The sequence below is a fragment of the Rhincodon typus genome, chromosome 2, assembly GCF_021869965.1.
Source record: "Rhincodon typus isolate 14 chromosome 2, sRhiTyp1.1, whole genome shotgun sequence".
In the NCBI taxonomy this organism is placed as follows: Eukaryota; Metazoa; Chordata; class Chondrichthyes; order Orectolobiformes; family Rhincodontidae; genus Rhincodon; species Rhincodon typus.
In genome coordinates, this window is record NC_063333.1 from 124,400,646 (window position 1) to 124,420,199 (window position 19,554).

Sequence of the window (19,554 nt, forward strand, 5' to 3'; positions counted from 1 at the left end):
GGCCCGAAACATCAGCCTTCCTGCTCCTCTGATGCTGCTTGGCCCACAATATTCTCTGGCGTGGTCTCACCAAGGCCCTGTACAATTGATCCCTAATCCTGTACTGGAATCCTTTCACTGTGATGATCAACATAACATTTGCGTTCTTAACCATTTGTTGTACCTGCATGTTTACTTTCAGTAACTGGTGTACAATGACACCCAGATCTCAATGCACCTCCCCCTTTCCCACTCCCTTACTGAGGTTACGACCAACATATCCAGTATTTGTAGGGCCACTTCCTTAAGTTACATAAGAACATAAGAACTAGGAGCAGGAGTAGGCCATCTGGCCCCTCGAGCCTGCTCCGCCATTTAATAAGATCATGGCTGATCTTTTAGACTCAGCTCCACTTACCTGCCCACTCACCATAACCTTTAATTCCTTTACTGGTCAAAAATTTATCTAGCCTTGCCTTAAAAACATTCAGTGAAGTAGCTTCAACCACTTCACTGGGCAGGGAATTCCACAGATTCAGAACCCTTTGAGTGAAGAAGTTCCTCCTGACCTCAGTCCTACATCTGCTTCCCTTCATTTTGAGGCGATGCCCTCTAGTCCTAGTTTCACCTGCTAGTGGAAACGACCTCCCTGCCTCCACCTTATCTATTCCCTTCATAATCTTATGTTTCTATAAGATCTCCCCTCATTCTTCTGAATTCCAATGAGTATAAGCCCAGTCTACTCAGTCTCTCCTCATAATCCAACCCTCTCAACTCTGGAATCAACCGAGTGAATCTCCACTGGACCCCCTCCAGTGCTAGTATATCCCTTCTCAAGTAAGGAGACCAAAACTGCACACAGTACTCCAGGTGTGGCCTCACCAGGACCCTAAGTATGTTAGCCATTATTGGAAGAGGATTTGAATACTTGACTAGTGAAGTCTTGTTTCTATCAACACAACCTTGCTCAGATTACATCTGGAATTGTGTGTGTGCATTTTCTTTTTTTTTAAATCCCTACTGTGGAAACAGGCCCTTCGGCCCAACAAGTCCACACCGACCATTGGAGCATCCCACCTAGACCCATCCCCTTATAACCCACCTAATCTACACATCCCTGGACACTACAGGGCAATTTAGCATGGCCAATCCACCTAGCCCGCACATCTTTGGACTGTGGGAGGAAACCGGAGCACCTGGAGGAAACCCATGCGGACATGGGGAGAATGTGCAAACTCCACACAGGCAGTCGCCCAAGGGTGTAATTGAACCCGGGTGCCTGGTCCTGGGAGGCACCAGTGCTAACCACTGAGCCACCGTGCTGCCTCTTTTGTACCCTTGCCTTAAAAGGATATATTGCCATAGAGGGAATGCAACAAAGTTCACCAAGCATGTTCCTGGGATTAAGAACTGTCTGATGTGGCAAAATTGGTCAAACTACACCTGTATTCCACAGAATTTCAAAGAATAAGAAGTGATGCAATTGGAGCTGACAAAATCGCCGTAAGGAATAGACAGAGTAGATACCGATAAGATGTTTTCCCTGTTTGGATAATCTCTGATTAGGGGACACAATTTCTCAGTTAGGGGTAGACCATTCTTAGCCAAGATGAGGAGACTTAGTCTGGAGTAAACAATTCCAAAGACACTCAACCTTGAGGGCTGTAAGAGCTCAGCCATTACATTTAAAGTAGAGATTGACAGATTTCTAAATAACATGACGTAAAGGGATATGGGCATAGTGAGAGGTATAAAAGGCATTGAAATGTTGAGCAGACATGACCATATTGAATGCTGAAGCAGGGTCAATAGACTGAATGGCCAAATGCTCCTATGTTTTCCCTTCAGCTGCACCCCTAACAAGAATGGTGTGAAGGTCTTCATGAATGGAAATTCAGCCAGTTTACATTCATCATAACCCTCCTTCTGCCTGGCTGAACTTGTCTCATTGAACAACTTCTGCTATCACTCCCTGCAAATGGTAGTGATATGGGTGCTCACATGAGTCCTAGCTGTGTCTCATTTCATTTGGGCACAAAATATTTTGTTCCAATCCTACTTGTGGCTTGGTCCCCTCCAGTTCACCTGTGTAAATTATTCCCTCCTTTCAAAGTTTAGTAATTTACTGATCTAAGATAGAAATTTGAATCATCTTTAATAATCAAAAATGACCCCTTTCAATTCCTGTTTAAACAAATTAGAAAGTAAGCATTTTTTGCTACATTCTCTTTAGAATGGCTTTCATTTCTGTGGCTTGTTCAGACAAATGAAAGAAACATAAGGAAAAGATGGATGAGGGGAGCAGGGGAATGTCTGAAGTAATATCTGATTTTCTGTAACTTCCATTTTCCTGTAAAGAGATTAAATATGTTCGCTTTACCAAATTGTTTTCATAATTTCATTTATTATGGGAGCTGGTACTTGTTTTTAACTATTCATTAATATGGCTGTGAGTAACAAATTTGAAGTCTGTCTGTCTGTCATTAGTAAAACCAATTGAGAGTAATTTTAAATATCATTTTTGCCTGAGTTAACTGTTAAAATGAGAAAGATGTTGTGACATTGAGCCAAGTGTAGTTTATGTAAATTTCCAGAGGGGAAAATAACAAGTGTACAAGTCTCCTTATTTTTGTTTTTGTTAAAGCTGTCTGTGCATGACTCTTGTTTTGCATCATTTGCTCTGTATTTTTGACATTTTCCCTCACACAATATTTGGATAATTATTTATTTGCAGATGGGCATTCAAGTATTGTTTATCTGATGTTATAATTTGTTACTTTTTAAAGTTAACACCCAACAAAAAATTTCAAATTTTGTTTCATTATGTCTGTGCCTCTTAATTTTGTGAATTTGATCTTCCTTTAGCAGCTTCTTTACTGTATTAGTTGCAACTCTGTCTTTATAGGTTAAGGTTAGACACCAAAAATATTGAGCTGAAGATTTAGGAGTAGACCTTGAACTGCTAATTTTTGGATTCTGAGCAAATTTCTGGAGACCAGAACAATGCGTAATACTACTCTGAAACCGCAAATATGATTAGCAAGTATGTTTCTCTCATCTGTTTTAGTTCCCAAGTTTTCCCTTAATGTCTGGCAGAGTTTTTTATTTGAATTTTCCAGTTTAATTTCAATTTTCCTTTTCTAAAAGTATTTTCTTAATGAAATATTTTCTTCCAATTTGTGCATGTTGGACACTGGTGTAAAGACAGATGAATTAACTCATCTGGTTTATGTAGCAAGTTTATGCATTTGTCCTGTGTCAGAATAATATAGAACAGCACAGTACAGGCCCTTCGGCCCACGATGTTGTGCTGACCTAGTATCCTACTCGAAGATCAAACTACCTCAATACCCTGTATTTTACTGTCATCCACGTGCCTATCATTCTTCCTCCATCATAAGGTCAGGAGTGGGGATGTTTGCCGATAATTGCACAGTGTTCAGCACCATTCATGACTCCTCAGAAACAGAAGCAGTCCATGTTCCACTGCATCAAGATCTGGATAATATCCAGGCTTGGGCTGACAAGTGGTAAGTGACATTCGCGCCACACAAATGCCAGGCTATGACCATTTCCAATAAGAGACGACCTAACCACCGTCCCTTGACATGCAATGGAGTTACCATCACTGAATCCCACACAATCAACATACTGGGTGTTATCTTGGACCAGACACTCAACTGGACTCACCACGTAAACACAGTGGCTACAAGAGCAGGCCAGAAGCTATGAATACTGCAGTGAGGAACTTACCTCCTCACTCCTCAAAGCCTGTTCACCATCTACAAAGCACAAGTCAGGAGTGTGATGGAATACTCCCCACTTGCCTGGATGAGTTCAGCCCCAACAGCGCTCAAGAAACTTGACACCATCCAGGACAAAGCAGCCCACTTGAATGGCACTACATACACAAGCACCCACTCCTTCCACCACTGACACTCATTAGCAGCAGTACGTTCTATCTACAAGATGCACTGCAGAAATTCTCCAAAGATCCTCAAACAGCACCTTCCAAACCCATGACCACTTTCATCTAGAAGGACAAGGGCAGCAGACATATGGGAACACAACCGCCTCCAAGTTCCCCTCCAAGCCACTCCCTGTCTTGACTTGGAAATATATCGCTGTTTCTTCACTGTCACTGGGTCAAAATCCTGGAATTCCCTCCCTAATAGCAATGTGGGCCGACCTACAGCAGGTGGACTGCAGCAGATCAAGAAGGCAGCTCACCACCACCTTCTCAAGGGCAGTTAGGGGTGGGTATGAAATGCTGGCCAGCCAGCGATGCCCACAAACGAGTAGAAAAAAAAAATGTGATTGATTCTGAAGTGTCCAGTGAAATGGCTGAGCAGATCAATCAGTTGTACTAAGCTCTACAAAACTTGAAAAAATAAAATTGAACCAGATGGCATCTTAGGAACCAGAAACAACAATGTCAAAAATATAGTGCTGTTGACCCTGAAACTCCTCCTTACTAACATCTGGGAGCTAGTACAAAAATGGGCAGAGCCGTCTCACAGATAGTCATACTCACGGAATCATAGCTTGCAATGTCCCAGGCACCACCATTACCATCCCTGGCTGTGACCTGTCCAACCGGCAGAGTCAGGAGGGGGTTTTCCGAGCAGTCCTCAACATTGACTCTGGGCCCCATCAATTCTAACGGTGTCAGGTTAAGGATGTGGCACAGTTGTGCCCTTGATAAAACCTTACTATTTGTTACTATTTAAAACACCTGGAATCCTGTTAGACAACTTTGCTGACTTCAAAGTTTCTTTCTAATGATGTTGCTTCCCTCCTGTGCCTCTCTTGATATCCTTTTGAAGGGCTAATTACTGGCACTTGGCCCTGGCTGATTGTGAGCAGTGACTTGAATTGCCACATCCTACCCTTTTTGCCAAACCTTCTGCCCAGTCTGCTCACTGGGATCTGATCTTATATTTTTTCATCCTTATTGCTGAGCCAGTAGAATTGGCAAACACAAACTCCCATTGACTCTTTACACATCCCAATGCAGAATTCATGTTCACTTTAAAACTAGAGGTTTGAGATGTTTATGAATGTATTGTGAATGATGGCATTGACACTGCGGTCTTGATGGAAGCCTTGGTAAGGGGTTAATGAAGTCACCACATTGACTGACTGTATCTTCTGCCAGTTACTCTGTTCATGCTGACATAGGCAGTATGGCATTTTACACCAGATCACACCCTTGGATGATTGCCTACACCTCTGGCACTTTTTCCTTTGAGTGTCTCTGAATGTTCTGCTTCATCACCTTTTCATTAAAAATCATTGTTCTGAACTGTCCTCCCAAGTGTGGTGAATGTTGTCACTGAGATATCCGAGATGTTTTCCTCCCTCAGTCTCTGCAATGAATGACAACTCCGCCATTGGTTATTTTAATTGCCCTCCCAACTCATCTTGCTCCCTCTCTTCCACAGTATTCACTGTCATATTATCTCTCTTAAATTTAACCCTTCACATAAATTCCCCAATCCATATTCATGGTCACCCGTTTGGGTTTTCTAGTCTCATTGTATCGTTCACAGCTAAGGCCATCTCTGAACTTCACCTTGCATTACATCCCCTTCAACGCCCAAACCCTGCCTCTATTTGCCCTGGAAAATACTAACTCCAGTTTACTAACATCTCCCCTTTCAAAATCCCTTCTATCTAGCCTTTGATCCTCTGAGCACCATGAAGCTCCACTATTCCTGGAATCTTCACAAAAGTTAAGTATTTTAAAGTGTACAAAATTGCCCAATTTACTTGTCTTTTTAGACCCAGTTTAACAGAAACCATGGATCAGGTTTTTGTATTTAGCAAGAATACCTATTTATTGTAAGTAAGTAGATTCTAATTACAGATTAACAACAGAACTGTCCACATATACTTGACTAGTTAAAAGTCTAACCCCTTTATAAACTCCCTCTAGTTATAGATACAGGCAAACAATAAAAGATTGGTGTTACAGGTGGAAGGAAAAAATGGGGATAGCAGTTCGATTGCCCACAGGGTTTGCCAAGATGATCCTTTTGCTTGCCAGGGCTTGCTGTCCTTTAATCTTCCTTCAGGTTTTTTCACTTTGCAGGAGGTACAGGTAACTAGTACGTTAGCTGCACAGTCTCTTAGTTAATAATTAAAAGCCACATCTTGCAGCAACTGGTGAAGGAAAATAAAACTGGCTTTCTTCAGGCTGTAGCTATTTCTATACTGCACAGAGAAACATGCCATCTCCTTTTTGGAGGTCCAAAGTCTTGTCAATATTATTCACACCCACAAGCATTTCAGTTGGCTATGAGCCAATCTGTTGTTGTCAGGCTGATGATCTTAGTCAACCAAAACTGGTCACAGCTCCATAAATCACCTACTCGTTGCTGGCCAGATCTCACTTGTGTACACACCTGTTGGTCCCAGCATGTTTGCAAAATGTCTGCCCCACTGCTTGGAAAAAAAAAAGCAGACTAAACATTACTTAAAATGATTTTTGGTAATTTATAAAAATGCAGTAATTCATTCCACGATTCTTGGTTTTAAAACAGTTCTTTTCCACAATTGAAGATGCAGAAAAATAAGAAGACGGAGTCTTTACATGCCTCCCTCCAGCTATATAAGATGCAATGCTGTATGAAAAGTGCATTTCACCACAAGATATGTGATACACAAATAAGAAAACACAAGAATCGGATCTGTTTGTCCTTCCTTGTACTTGTACTTGTTCTTGTACAACCTTAGCATTTCTTAAACCTTTAATTTGTCACAAGTTTAAAAACTCTGGACTATGCATCTGCAATTACATTATTTTCCAGAAATGTGAATAATCCTACATTAAATGGGTGAAAAGAAAGATTTCCTCTGAATGGTCTAACATGTTGAGTTTTAAACTTTCCAATGAATGCCAGTGGTTTATGAATAATATAGATTTATGTTTCTCTTTACTATGTCAGGCGTAGATTTCAAAGCGTAGAAGAGCTAGTAATAGAGTCGTAGAGTCATATAGCATGGAAACAGACTTTTTCAGTCCAATGGTCAACCAGACATCCAGGTCTGACCTGGTCCTCCTTGCCAACATTTGGCCCATATCCCCTCTAAACGCTTCCTTTTCACATACCCGTCCAGATGCCTTTTTAAATGTTGTAATTGTACCCGCCTCCAGCACTTCCTCTGACAGCTTGTTCCATAAACACACCACCCTCTGCAACAAAGTTACCCCTCGGGTCCCTTTTTAAATCTTTCCTCTCACGTTAAACCTGTGCCCTCTGGTTTTGGACTCTCCTACCCTGGGAAAAAGACCTTAGCTATTCACCCTATCCATGCCTCTCATGATTTTATAAAACTCTATAACATCACCCCTCAGTCTCCAATACTCTAGGGGGAAAAAAGTCCCAGCCTATTCAGCCTCTCCCTATAACTCAAACCCTCTGGTCCCACCAACATCCTTGTAAATCTTTTCAGCACCCTTTCAAGTTTAATGACATTTTTCCTATGAAGGGCTTCAAGAATTATACGCAGTAATCTAAAAGTGGCCTAACCAATGTCCTGTACAGCCGAAACATGATGTTCCAAGTCCTGCGCTCAAAGTCTAACCAATGATGTGTATTTGCAGAATTATTTTGTTTTCATTTTGGAGGTTCAGCTCCTGGCTTTTTTTCTAAATCCATACTGTCTCGAAGCCATTTGACAATCACAACCAAACTTTTTGTCCTCTGCTAGTATCCAGACGCGACACACACATTTGGTTGCTTCCCAGAAGTGACTACGATAGCTCTCCAGTGCAAGGATCCTGGCTACGTTTATTTTTCCATGGCTTAAATTGCTATAGAAACATATCATCACGTCAGTATTGAGTCAGCTAACTAGAAAAGAATTAAAATTGATTCTGGGTCCTTCCTGATGTCAGACTCAACCACAGCAAGTTCACTGAAGTATCAACCTGACTGATTGGGGACCCATGTATTGTTTATTGAATCTGAAATTGACAAACCATCTACCACACTAAATAGCTTTCTTCCCACTTTTAATGTGTAACATGGATGCTAACTTAAGCCTCTAAAACATCTACAAGTAAAAGATCAATCAAGGATGAAAACGCATGCACCATTGTTACCATGATGATGATGACATGTCTACAAATATCTCAAACAATTGTTTTCAAATTTGTGTTGGAACAACGTGCTGTGCAGTTTTTCATTTATTTGCTTCCTACCCTTCTAACCACAAGCTCAAAAACAATGGTTATGGAGTAACATATACAGCCTTCACACAAGCACTTCTGATAAAGCCGCTAACTGCTTTGGAGAGAAACTGATTACTTCAGTTGGATATGCCCAGGTGTAACTAGGCTATCCTGATTGTGGAGGACAACACAGTGCAGTTGACATATGATTCCTCTTATTGCCTTTAATCTCCTTTTGTATAGGTCTGATATGGGTATAATATTTTAGCAATGTACTTCTCTGTTCCTCACTCATTTTTCTGCAACAAGATTGTACCCACCCCTCAGTCGCTAGCATCAATTGCTATTTTCTAAGCTTGTAAGTTATACAAGCCTACAGCACCGAAAAAGCCCTTCGCATCAAGTCTGTGCCGTTGAAAAACAGACGCCTAACTGTTTTAATCCCATTTTCCAGTACTTGGCTTATATCCTTGTATGCATTGGCATTGCAAGAGTGCGTCTAAACACTTTAAAAATCTGGAAAAAGCAACATCTTGTGAAGAAAAATCGGAGTTAACAGACCTGTTGAGCTTTTCCAGCAACTTCTCGTTGTGTTCCTGATTTACAGCATCCACAGTTCTTTCAGTTTTTGTTTAGAATATGAGCGACAACTGACTCAATTGTACAGTGTTATATCTGTCTGATTTACACAGCCATTGGGTCCTGCTGTCAATTGCTAAAACCGCTCAGTGTATAAAGATCATCTTGGAAGGCAAAAGCCATGTCCTTGTTTTTGTTTCTCCCCACCACCTTCTCCCTCCCCCCCCCCCCCCACAGAAAACAATCCTCTTTCATTGCTGTTTTCAGCATCTCCCCTGTAACAATGTATGAGGAGCGTATGGACCTTTTTGGTGCTAATGTTGAGACCATCTGATCAGCTGCCTCTGACACATGTCTTCCATTAGTCTACCTGCCAAATACTTACTACATAATCTTGTGCCTTCTCTGAACTCCATTGGAGCACTTTTGTCAGCCCTGTCTGTTTCCGCTTCTTAATGTTTGACTTTGTCCCTGATGCAGTTCATCCACTTCTCCATGAGACCCATTGTATGGTCCCCATGTTGACCAATATTAGTAATAGCTCCTCTACTCCTCTTTAGATCTGCTGTTATCGCTGCTCTCTTCAAAACAGCTCTGATCAATTTATTCTTGCACATCACTCTTGCATCCAGAACCTCCTTTTTAATTCTCAAATTCTTGAATGTGTAGTGGCTGTTAAAATCACTTACATTCTTTCCCAGAACTCCATGTTCAAATCCCTTCAACTAGCTTTGTGCCCTGCTATGTGCCAAAATGCTGTTCATGTCACAAATGACACCTCATCTAACATTACAAAAGCTAATTGTCCTTCTGCATTCTTTTTGACCTATCTATAGCCTTTGATATGGTTGATCACACTGTGCCTTTCCAACATTACTTGTTGCCCAGCTGGATGGAGCTGCTTATTATATGGTTTCATCTTTATCTACCTAAATGTAGGCAGAACATCATTTCCAAACCCTTTTCTTGCTCTTACTCCATTTGAATGTGGTACCTCCTAAGGATCTATCCCTTGCCTGTTCCTATTTCTCCTCCACGTGCTGCTCCTCTGTATTGTCATCTGAAAGCACAGTATTAGTTTTGACATATTTTGTTACCCAACTTCACATTTTTCAACTCCTGTACTGTTGTTAAATTTAGACCTGCTTATTTGATAACTGAATTTTAAGACTGAAGCCATTGTCTTCGATGTCTGCTGAACACATTCCTTTGTTAATGACTCCATCCCATTCTCTGTCAACTGTCTGAATCAGCCTATTCACAACCTTGATGTCCACAACAAGCTTCTAATCTCTTTGCACCATTACTTCCATTTACTGTTTCTAGCTAAAATCATACAGTACAGAAGAAAACTTTTTTAACATTTCTAGACTTTGTCCATTCCAGAACTCCTTCATGCCTTTGCAAACTGCTGCCTTTGACTACTCCAGCACATTCCTTGCTTGTCTTCCACATTTTTAAACTTGAGGTAATCTAAAACTCTACCTGTGTCCCAACTTGCACCAAGTTCTGTTCACTTTTTTTTAAAATTCCTGTACTTATTGATCTAAATGGTTCCTGGTTAAGCAGTGCTGATTTTGTAATTCTCCTACTTAATTTCAAATCCCACAGTGGCCTTGACAGTTCCTATCTTTGTAGTTTCTGACCGCTCCACAATCCTATAAAATATCTGCATTCATCTAATTCTGACCTCTTGTATATCACCATTTTTACTTGCTCCCCCATTTTGTGGCAGTGCCTTCAGCTGCCTTATTTTAAGCTCTGGAATTCATAACCTACACCTCTCTGCTCTCTACGCTCCTTGTGTTTCTCACGCTCTTTTAAAATGACTTGTTTGGCCAACCTTTGGTAATCTGACCTAACAGGCTGAATCTTACATTTTTTTTCTAACTAAACATGAGTTGTTCCATGAGGTCTAGTGAGTTTTCTTGCCATGCCTTGCAATATTTTCTCATTATCTACTTATCAATCTCCTATGGCATTCTTCGCATTTGATTTGATCCCCTCTTATCATTCACTGCTCTTGGAACAATTTGCCAATGCCCAGATATTTTGGAATTAGTTAGTATCCCTTGTGACTGTGCTATCTCTAAAATCCTGTTGTACACTTGATAAGCACTGTCAGGCTGGAGCTGTCCTGCACGATTCCTTATATGGCAGAGGGTAAAATTGCTTTGTGGGCTGCATCCTGCAGGTCCTGCTGGACGGGTGGTACACAGCTAAGACTGCCTGTTCCCCCAGGGCCAGTAGAGGAGGCCATGACACCAAACCTTGCCAGGCTGGTGGTCAGAGGTTGGTTATAGGAAGAAGATCTATAAATTCCACCAGCCTAAGTACCACCATCTTTCTCCAGTATCTCTCAATCACTCTATTGCTGCTACTGTACACTTCTCCCACCAAGGCTTGTGTTGTACCATTCTCGCTATTGCCTGCAATGCTTTTTAATGGTTATATTTAATGGTTAGTTTTTGGCAAAGTGATCTCGAATCTTTGTCCCGAAGATGGTGCCACAGGTGGGTGAAGAAACCAAAAATATTTTTCTTGCAAATAGCATCTGGTTTGAAAAAGATAACCAGAAAGAATAGCAAAACTCAAATTATTTACTGGAAATTCATGTTATACTTTACTTTGGTTGGACAAAATTTAAATGAGATTAGAATTCTTGGCTGAAAGTGAGCAAATAAGATGACATTATATAAAGACTCAGGCTTGCATTTAATATACTGCATAGTCCTATTGCATTTGGTTTTACCTTGCCATGTATTTGAGCATCTGAGCTTAGCATGTATTTGGGCCCAGTTTGAAGAAGACCATATTAGAGTCATAACAGGGAAACCAGACCTTTTGGTCCAACTTGTTCATGCCGACCAGTTATCCTAGATAAATCGAGTCCCATTTGCCAGCATTTGGCCCAATCCCTCTAAACCTTTCCTATTCGTATACCTTTTTCAGATTCCTTTTAAATGTTGTAATTGTATCCGCCTCCTCCACATCCTCTGGCAGCTCATTCCATACATGCACCACCTTTTCTGTGAAAAGGTTGACCCGGAGGTCCCTTTTAAATCTTTCCCCTCTCACTTTAAACCTTTGCCCTCTAGTTTTGGGCTCCTACACCCTCGGAAAAAGACCTCATCTGTTCCCCCCTCCATGCCCTTCTTGATTTTGTAAACCTCTATAAGGTCACCCCTCAGCCTCAGAAGCTATTCTTGTAAAGCATCATGAAGTTCACTCAAATTCAGTTTGGAACTACCAGAGACCAAGTAAACCTTTAGATGGCAGCCATGACTGAGTATCCGTATTCTTTTAATGGTACAGGCTATATTTGGTTATCTTGCAAGAATCTGAACTGCAAGCAAACTGTTGGAACTTTAGACTTTTGCTGAGGTGTAGAATTGCACTGTGTGGTTATCATTTGACTATGCTTTCTTAGAATATTAGTCAAGTATTAATTGTTCTCTACCATTGGAACTACATTCCTCACTGAAGAGTCATCAGTTGACTGCATTATATTCTAGTTTTACAGGTTACACGGTGCCTGACAATAGGTCTGCACAATTCTTTTGTAGTCTGTACTTTGTAGCCCTGTAGTTAGTGATGTGTATGTACACTAATATAAAATGTTTTTATGATGCAGGTATTTTGTTCTGAATTGCGAGTTGGGCGTTCTGCAGTACTTTGTAAACGAACAATGCAAAGGTCAGAAGCCACGAGGAGTTCTACATTTGTCTGGTGCATTGATCTCTCCCAGTGATGAGGTTTCCCACATGTTTATAGTCCAAGCTGCCAGTGGTGAACTGTATAAACTCCGAGGTACTGAAATAACTACATTTTTACTCACTAAGATGCTGCATAAGCTTTAAGCTGTTAGGAAAAGATTCACTATTTTTACGAAGCCCACTTAGTGATGATCAAAATAATATTTGTCTTGAATTTTGTCAAATTGGCCTCATTCGGGATTAGAATTGAATTTGTTACATTGGAAGGTAATCGTAGCAGTTCACTTAGTTTATCCAACATGAAGGCCATAGGTTTGAATTCCATAGTATCATCTTGAAACATCATTTGTTGAATCTTCTTTGAATGGAGCATCCAAGAACAATGGGAGCAGGTTTGGAATTGCATGCTGTAGATAAATCTCTTGGAAGGGAAAAAGTACAACAGGCAGAAATTACGTTCTGCTGAATACCAGTGTCTGATGGCCTAGTAGATTGGTTAACAGACAGGAAACAGTAGGGATAAATGAGGCACTCTAAATTTGATGGGCTATGACAAGTGGAATATTGCAGCCTTGTCTTTATGTTCTGAATTGCTTGACTAATTTGGAGAAATAAGATTGTTCATTTCAAGTCATAGTGTAATGAAATCAGTTTTCCTTTTTGGCTCGATGTCCACAGCTAGTCAGAGCACAATGATAGTGGATTAATTAGAAGTTGTAACATTTTAAGGTACAGATTGTTCCATTGGCTACTACATTTGAGTTTGCCGAAGAACAGAAGTGGGACCCTGTGGGAATATTTTAATCAGTCACACTAGTCAGTTAAAGGTCAGTAAACAGCGATATCCAATGAACAGTTAGTCAGAGGCAAAGATGAATGTGACTAATCCATGGAGCTGAAGAGCTGGAGTCTCAGTGAGGCCTAGGAGCTGTTTGGTAGCTCGATTGTGTTTTGGTGTTTGTGCAGTTTTGGTGGTCTTAGAGGATGGATATTCTGGCTGTGGAGGGGTTTCAACGAAGATTTACCAGACTGATTCCTGAGATGGCAGCACTGATGTACGCAGAAAGACTGGATTGGTTAAGACAATATTGAGAGAAGTTGAGAAGAATGAGGGGGAAATTTCATAGAAACCTTTACAGTTCTAACCAGAGTAGATAGGGTAAATGCTGAAAGGATGTTCCTGCTAATCAGCTGTTCAGAACTAGGGGTTACAGTTTCAGAATGCAGGAGATGCCATTTAGGACTGAGATGAGGAGAAATTTCTTCACTCAGATTATGAACCTATGGAATTGTATGCCACAGAAGTGGTTGAGGCCAAAACATTGAATTTTTTTTTTAAGAAGCAATTATATATAGTTGGTTAGTGTCTTAGAGATCCACAGCATAGAAAAAAGGCCCTTTGGCCCATCCAGTCTGCACCAGTCAAAAACAGCCACCTAATTATTCTAATTCTATTTTCCAGCACTTGGTCAATAGCCTTGAATGCCTTGATATCGCGAATGCACATTTAATACTACTTAAATGTCTGAGGTTTCTGCCTATACCGCCGTAACAGGCAGAGAGTTCAAAAATGGGTGAAAAATTTTTTCCTCACATCTACTCTAAATCTCCTGTCCCTTAAATCTATGTCCCCCTAGTTATTGATGCCTTCACCAAGGGGAAAAGTTCCTTCCTGTCTACACTACCTATGGCCCTCATAATTTTATACATCTCAATCATGTCCCCACTCCCCTCTGTTTTCTCTGGTCCAAGGAAGACTACTTCAGGCTTTCCAAACTTTCTTCATAACTAAAACCCTTCAGCTCAGAAAACATCCTGGTAAATCTCCTCTATCCTCTCCAGTGCAATCACATCCTGCCTATAATATGGATTCCAGAACTTCACACTCTTCTGTGGACTAACCAATGCTTAATTCAGCTCCAGTGTAACCTTCCTGCTCTTAAACTCTTGTGCTTCAGCTAAAGGCAAGTTTCCCATATGCTGGTTGGCCATTTTATCTACCTGTCCTGCTACCTTAAGGGACTGATGGACCCTCTGATCTTTGGCACTTATATCCTCACACATTCTCTTCCATGGGAAGACAAAAAACTGACTGGTTGACCAATTTGCGGAACACCTACTTTTCAGTTTGTAAAAATGACTCCGAGCTTCCAGTTGTCAGCCACTTCAACACACCGCACCATTATGTTCCCATGCCAACGTTTCTGCTCAGGCCTGTTAAAGTGCTCGAGCCAGAGTCAATGCAAGCTGGAAGAACAACATCTCATCTTCTGCTTTGGTATATCACCAGCCTTCAGGACTCAACATTGAGTTTCATAATTTCAGAGCATGAATACCTCCTTTCATGTCCATTACTTAGCTCACACTCCAGGTCTGTCATTAAATGGGTTGCCTTCAGCACAAGACAAAAAAAAACTGCCAAAGTAACACTATTGTTCAAAAAGGGTGGGAGATAAAAAGGATGGGTAATTATTGCCAGTTAGCTTAGCATCTCTTATTGGGGAATGTTAGGATAAAGGATGTAATATCAGAGCATTTAGTAACGTAATCAAGCAAAATCAACATGGTGAGTGGGCATAAAGAAGAAATCATGCTTGTTACTTTGTGCGTTAAGTGGGGTTCCCTTACCTTCAGTAGGCACTGTATAAGCATTTAGGAATTGGTCAGCTAGTTAGTAAATAGATAATCTCCAAGTGACATACTTTAAAATTTTGCTAATTCATCATTGTTGCTAAACTTAAAAGGCTGGAACTCTGTGGATAATGCCATCGCCTTAATTTCACAAACTGCAGTGGCTCAAGAAGATGTCTCTTCATTGGCTTGTACAAGTATAAGAGGGTAATAGATGGTGGCTCTTTCCAACAGTGACTGCATCCCATTCAATTTGCGGTAAATGATGCAAAAGAAAATGTAGCCCAGATTGAAAGTTGATAACAGGAGACAAATGATGGGTTTGGAGCTGGATTGAAAATGGTGTATAATGGGAATGCATGCTGAGTTTATAATTTACTGTCCATGTATACGTGCTTTGGATACGCACCATATATTTGTTTCAGAAGTTATATGGGTTGAATAATGGAAGACTTAGATGCAGGCAATTTTGCAGAATGCATACCCATTTGGCAAACATAATCTAGTGTAGAGAAGTATGTAGTGATGCAATATGGGAGTACATGTTTAATAGATGCAAACTGAAAAGTTCAATAGAGATGATTGTTGTGTGAAAATGTCTAACTCTTTTTAAGAATGCAAATTAAGATATCTAAAACAAAGTCCCAGATCAGAGAAGCAATTTAATGATGGATTTGTCTAAGGCAACAGTTAGGGTATGTGTGCAGTTGCAGGTTCTGAATTACAGAAAGGCTGTTAAAACCAAAGATCTTACACAGATGTGTAAGCTGCTGATGTTACTGGACATGTCAGATTCCAGACTGAAATCTGGCTTGTTAGATCATATTTTGGTTTCGATTTTACAAGGTGATCTTTACTGAAAAATAAGCATCCAACTGGTTTTAACCATGTGACAAGTTTATTGTGCAGAATAAAATAGCATATGTATTGTTATATGCATTGAAAGCAATTTGAAAAATTTTGAAACCTAGTTTTAAAAAAAAAGCCCATCTATCCCAAGACTATCACTTTGCAGTACTCTACGTAAGAGGGTGTTCCCTACATATATAGGTTTATCTTAACTATTTCAACTTTCGACTCCCAACTTTGAGTTTTGTGGCCGTTTCTTTGATTTGTCACTAAACTGATCCTACGCCCCCCTCATCTTGGATGAACCCTTTCTAACCCGTTCTAACCAAACATCTGCAGCACAGAGAAAGGCCCTTTACCCATCACATCTGTGCCAGTCAGAAACAACCACTCAACTATTTTAATCCCATTTTCTACCACTTCGCCCAGAGCCATGGATGCCTGGGCATCACAAGTATACATCTAAATACTTCCTGAATATTATTAATATCATCCTGCCTTTGCCACCATTTCCTGGAAGTGAGTTCCAGATATCCACCATCCTCTGGGTGAAAAAGATTTTCCTCCCAACTTCTTTAATCGTTTTATCCCTTACCTTTAAATCTATGCCCCTGGTCACTGTTGTCCAAGTGCAAAAGTTTCTTCCTGTCTACCCTACCTATGTCGCTCATAATTTTATACATCTCAGTTGCCTTCTCTCAATCTCCTCTGCTCTAAGGAAAATGACCCAGTCTGACCGATCTGTCTTCGTAACTAAAACTCGCTAGCCCCAGCAACATCTGGTCAATCTCCTCTATGCCATCTCCAGTATTATCACTTCTCTCCTGTGATGTGGATTTCGGAACTGCCCGCAAAGATTTAGCTGTGGTCTCACCAATGTTTATACAGTTCCAATATAACCACCTTGCTCTTAACTCTATGCCTCAACTGATAAAAGCAGGTATCCTGTATGCTGCTTTAACCACTTTGTCCACTTGTCCTGCTATCTTAAGGGATCTATGGACGTGAAACCAAGGTGGTGCTGCCCAGGATCCTGCCATTCACCATGTATTTCCTTACCTTGTTTATCTTGACAAGTGCATCACCTCACATGTATGAAAATTGAATTCCATTTGCCACTGATCAGCCTATTTGACCAGCCCACGTATATATTATTGTAATCTTAAAGCTACCGTTCTCACTATTTATACCCCATCAATTCTGCACGTTTACTAATCAACCCTCCTACATTCAAGTCTAAATCATTTATGCAAACCATAAACCGTAAGGGCTCCAACATGGACCCCTGTGGGACCTCAGTGGATGCAGACCTCCAGTCGGATAAGCATCTTTCAACCATCACCCTCTGCTTCTTGCTACAAAGCCAATTGTGGATCTGATTTGCTAAACTTCCTTGGATCCCATGGACTATTACGTTTTCTGTTAATCTCCAAAGTGGGGCCTTTATCTAAAGCCTTGCTAAGGCCAAGTAGACCATCTCAAAAGCATTGCCCTTATCTACATTCCTGGTCACCTCTTCGCAAAATTCATTTAACAAAATCATGTTGACTTTCCTTGATTAATCCCTTTCTCTCCAAATCCAGACTCATTCTATACCTCAGAATTGCTTCCAATAGATTCCCCACCACTGAGGTTAGACTGACAGGCTTGTAGCTTCCTAGTTTATCCCTTGCTTCCTTCTTGAATAACAATACCTGTCCTGCAATCCTTGGCACCTCTTCTATGGAAAAACTGAAAATTTTTGCACGCACCAATGTTGTTTTCTCCTTTATTTTGCTTTACAGCCTGGGATAACATTTCATCCCTCTCTGGACACCTGTCTACTTTGGGTCTGAACTCTCAAATTAAGATCCCTTAAACTGAGGTTACCATTCTTAATTATCCTCTGTCTTTGGAGAAACTAATTCACATCTCTAACTTTCACCAGCACGTCTGCGAACTGAAAAACACAAGCTTTCCAAGGTGTGGGTTTTTCCCCTAAGCAAACAAAATTCTAGTTCTTTGAAAATGAAAGTAAGCTGCTGTGCCTCAATGTCTATTTTGTCCTGTCATAAAACACTCGCAATACAAACAAATCCCCATTGGCACCCCAGGGAATCCACGCTGGTTTTAAAAAAAAATGGCTCCAGAAATACTGACCAGTTGATTACTAACCCCCTTATACATGTGACCAAAACCTACATGCCACTAGTTCAAAATCCAAACTCTAAAGTAAATGATATAAATGTGGACATACCACACACTTTTTGCATCACATTGTATAATACAAAGAAGTAGCCAGTCATTCTCTATGCTGTATCCATTCAAGGATTCAAGAGTAACTTGAAATTTTCAGACTATTTTGCTGTGCCAGTTAGCCACAAGGTGATTTTCCAAATGCTCCAATGAACAGTTTGATGGAGAGGGGTGTGATCCTCCAGTGACAGAGTTGATGAGGGATCATTTAATATACAATATTTAGTAAGAGTAAGGAGAGTTGTTCAATGAAATTTGTTTGTGCAGGAAATTATTACGATAAGAAAACACTTTTCCACAGTGAATCATTGAAATGTATATGATTGCACTCGAGGGAAAAATAGCTAAGTATTGTAAGTGGTGAAAAATGTAAGGTTACAGAGAGCATGGGTTAGTACAATTGATTGAATTGCTTTAGCAAAGAGTGGATGCAGATAAAATTGGATGAAAACTCTCCTTTTCAGTGGAGACTTTAATGGTTTTGTGGCATATGTATAAACAGGAATGAAATATAAATCGCCCATGGGTACATTATTGACAACATGCTGTTTTTATTTCACCCTCGTACAGGTTGAGAGTCTAACCAAGCTGATGAAACTTTTGGTCTTTTCTTTGAATTTAGGGGCATAACCGAGATTTTGTTTGTAGAAATGTCAACTATCACAGCCGAAGTGAATTCTCCAGTATAATTATTCTTTACGTTTATTTTGCTCCAGAGCTGTATTATGCAAACACCTGCAATTTAAACGGGTGATTTGGATTCTTGGAGTTCAAAATAGCTAAACATATAAAACCTATTTGCATTGCCTTGTGATTATTGGGCATTTGAGGTATTGCTATGTTTAACTTCTACCAATAATTTTTGGTTTATGATGAAAGGACTCTAAAACATAAGTGGAATTAAGAATTATGGAGTTAAGGATTTTATCTACTTTGTCACTATGCTGTAACTGTTGTTTTTGGTCTCAAATTGCATAGATTACTTAAATCATGTTTCTGTACAATGACTTACCTGTATTTGGTTTTCTCCCTAGCATTTCCCATAAATAGAGTGCAATTTGATTTATCAAATTTGACTTTTAAGTACTACGATTGCCTTCATTTTTGATTTGTGTATTCTTGTTAGACTTAGCATCTAGTGATCTATTTTTCCATTTATTCGTTGGTATTAAACTACCTATAAGCAAAGCAGCAACTCGCAGAAATCTGTTTAATAAACTTTAGCACATATACTTCCAGATCAAATTATTGGAAAAGAAAGAAATTAAGCTGTCATATACTCTCCAGATTTAAAAAATGGCCCAGGAGGCTTATGTTAGGGATGATGGTGTAGCAGAAGGATTGATTTTTGATGCTGCAATTAAACAGAAAATTAAATATCATGTG

General features: G+C 40.2%; 1 protein-coding gene across 2 annotated transcripts in view; it reads left to right on the forward strand.

The window, feature by feature from the left end:
* Positions 1-19,554, forward strand: part of LOC109924677 (oxysterol-binding protein-related protein 10) — a 185,135-nt gene that overhangs the window by 28,189 nt on the left and 137,392 nt on the right. For both annotated transcript variants that reach the window (XM_048615375.1, XM_020524675.2), the window contains exon 2: positions 12,372-12,547. In XM_048615375.1, coding sequence (XP_048471332.1) covers positions 12,372-12,547 — 176 coding nt within the window. The remainder of the gene's footprint in view (positions 1-12,371; positions 12,548-19,554) is intronic.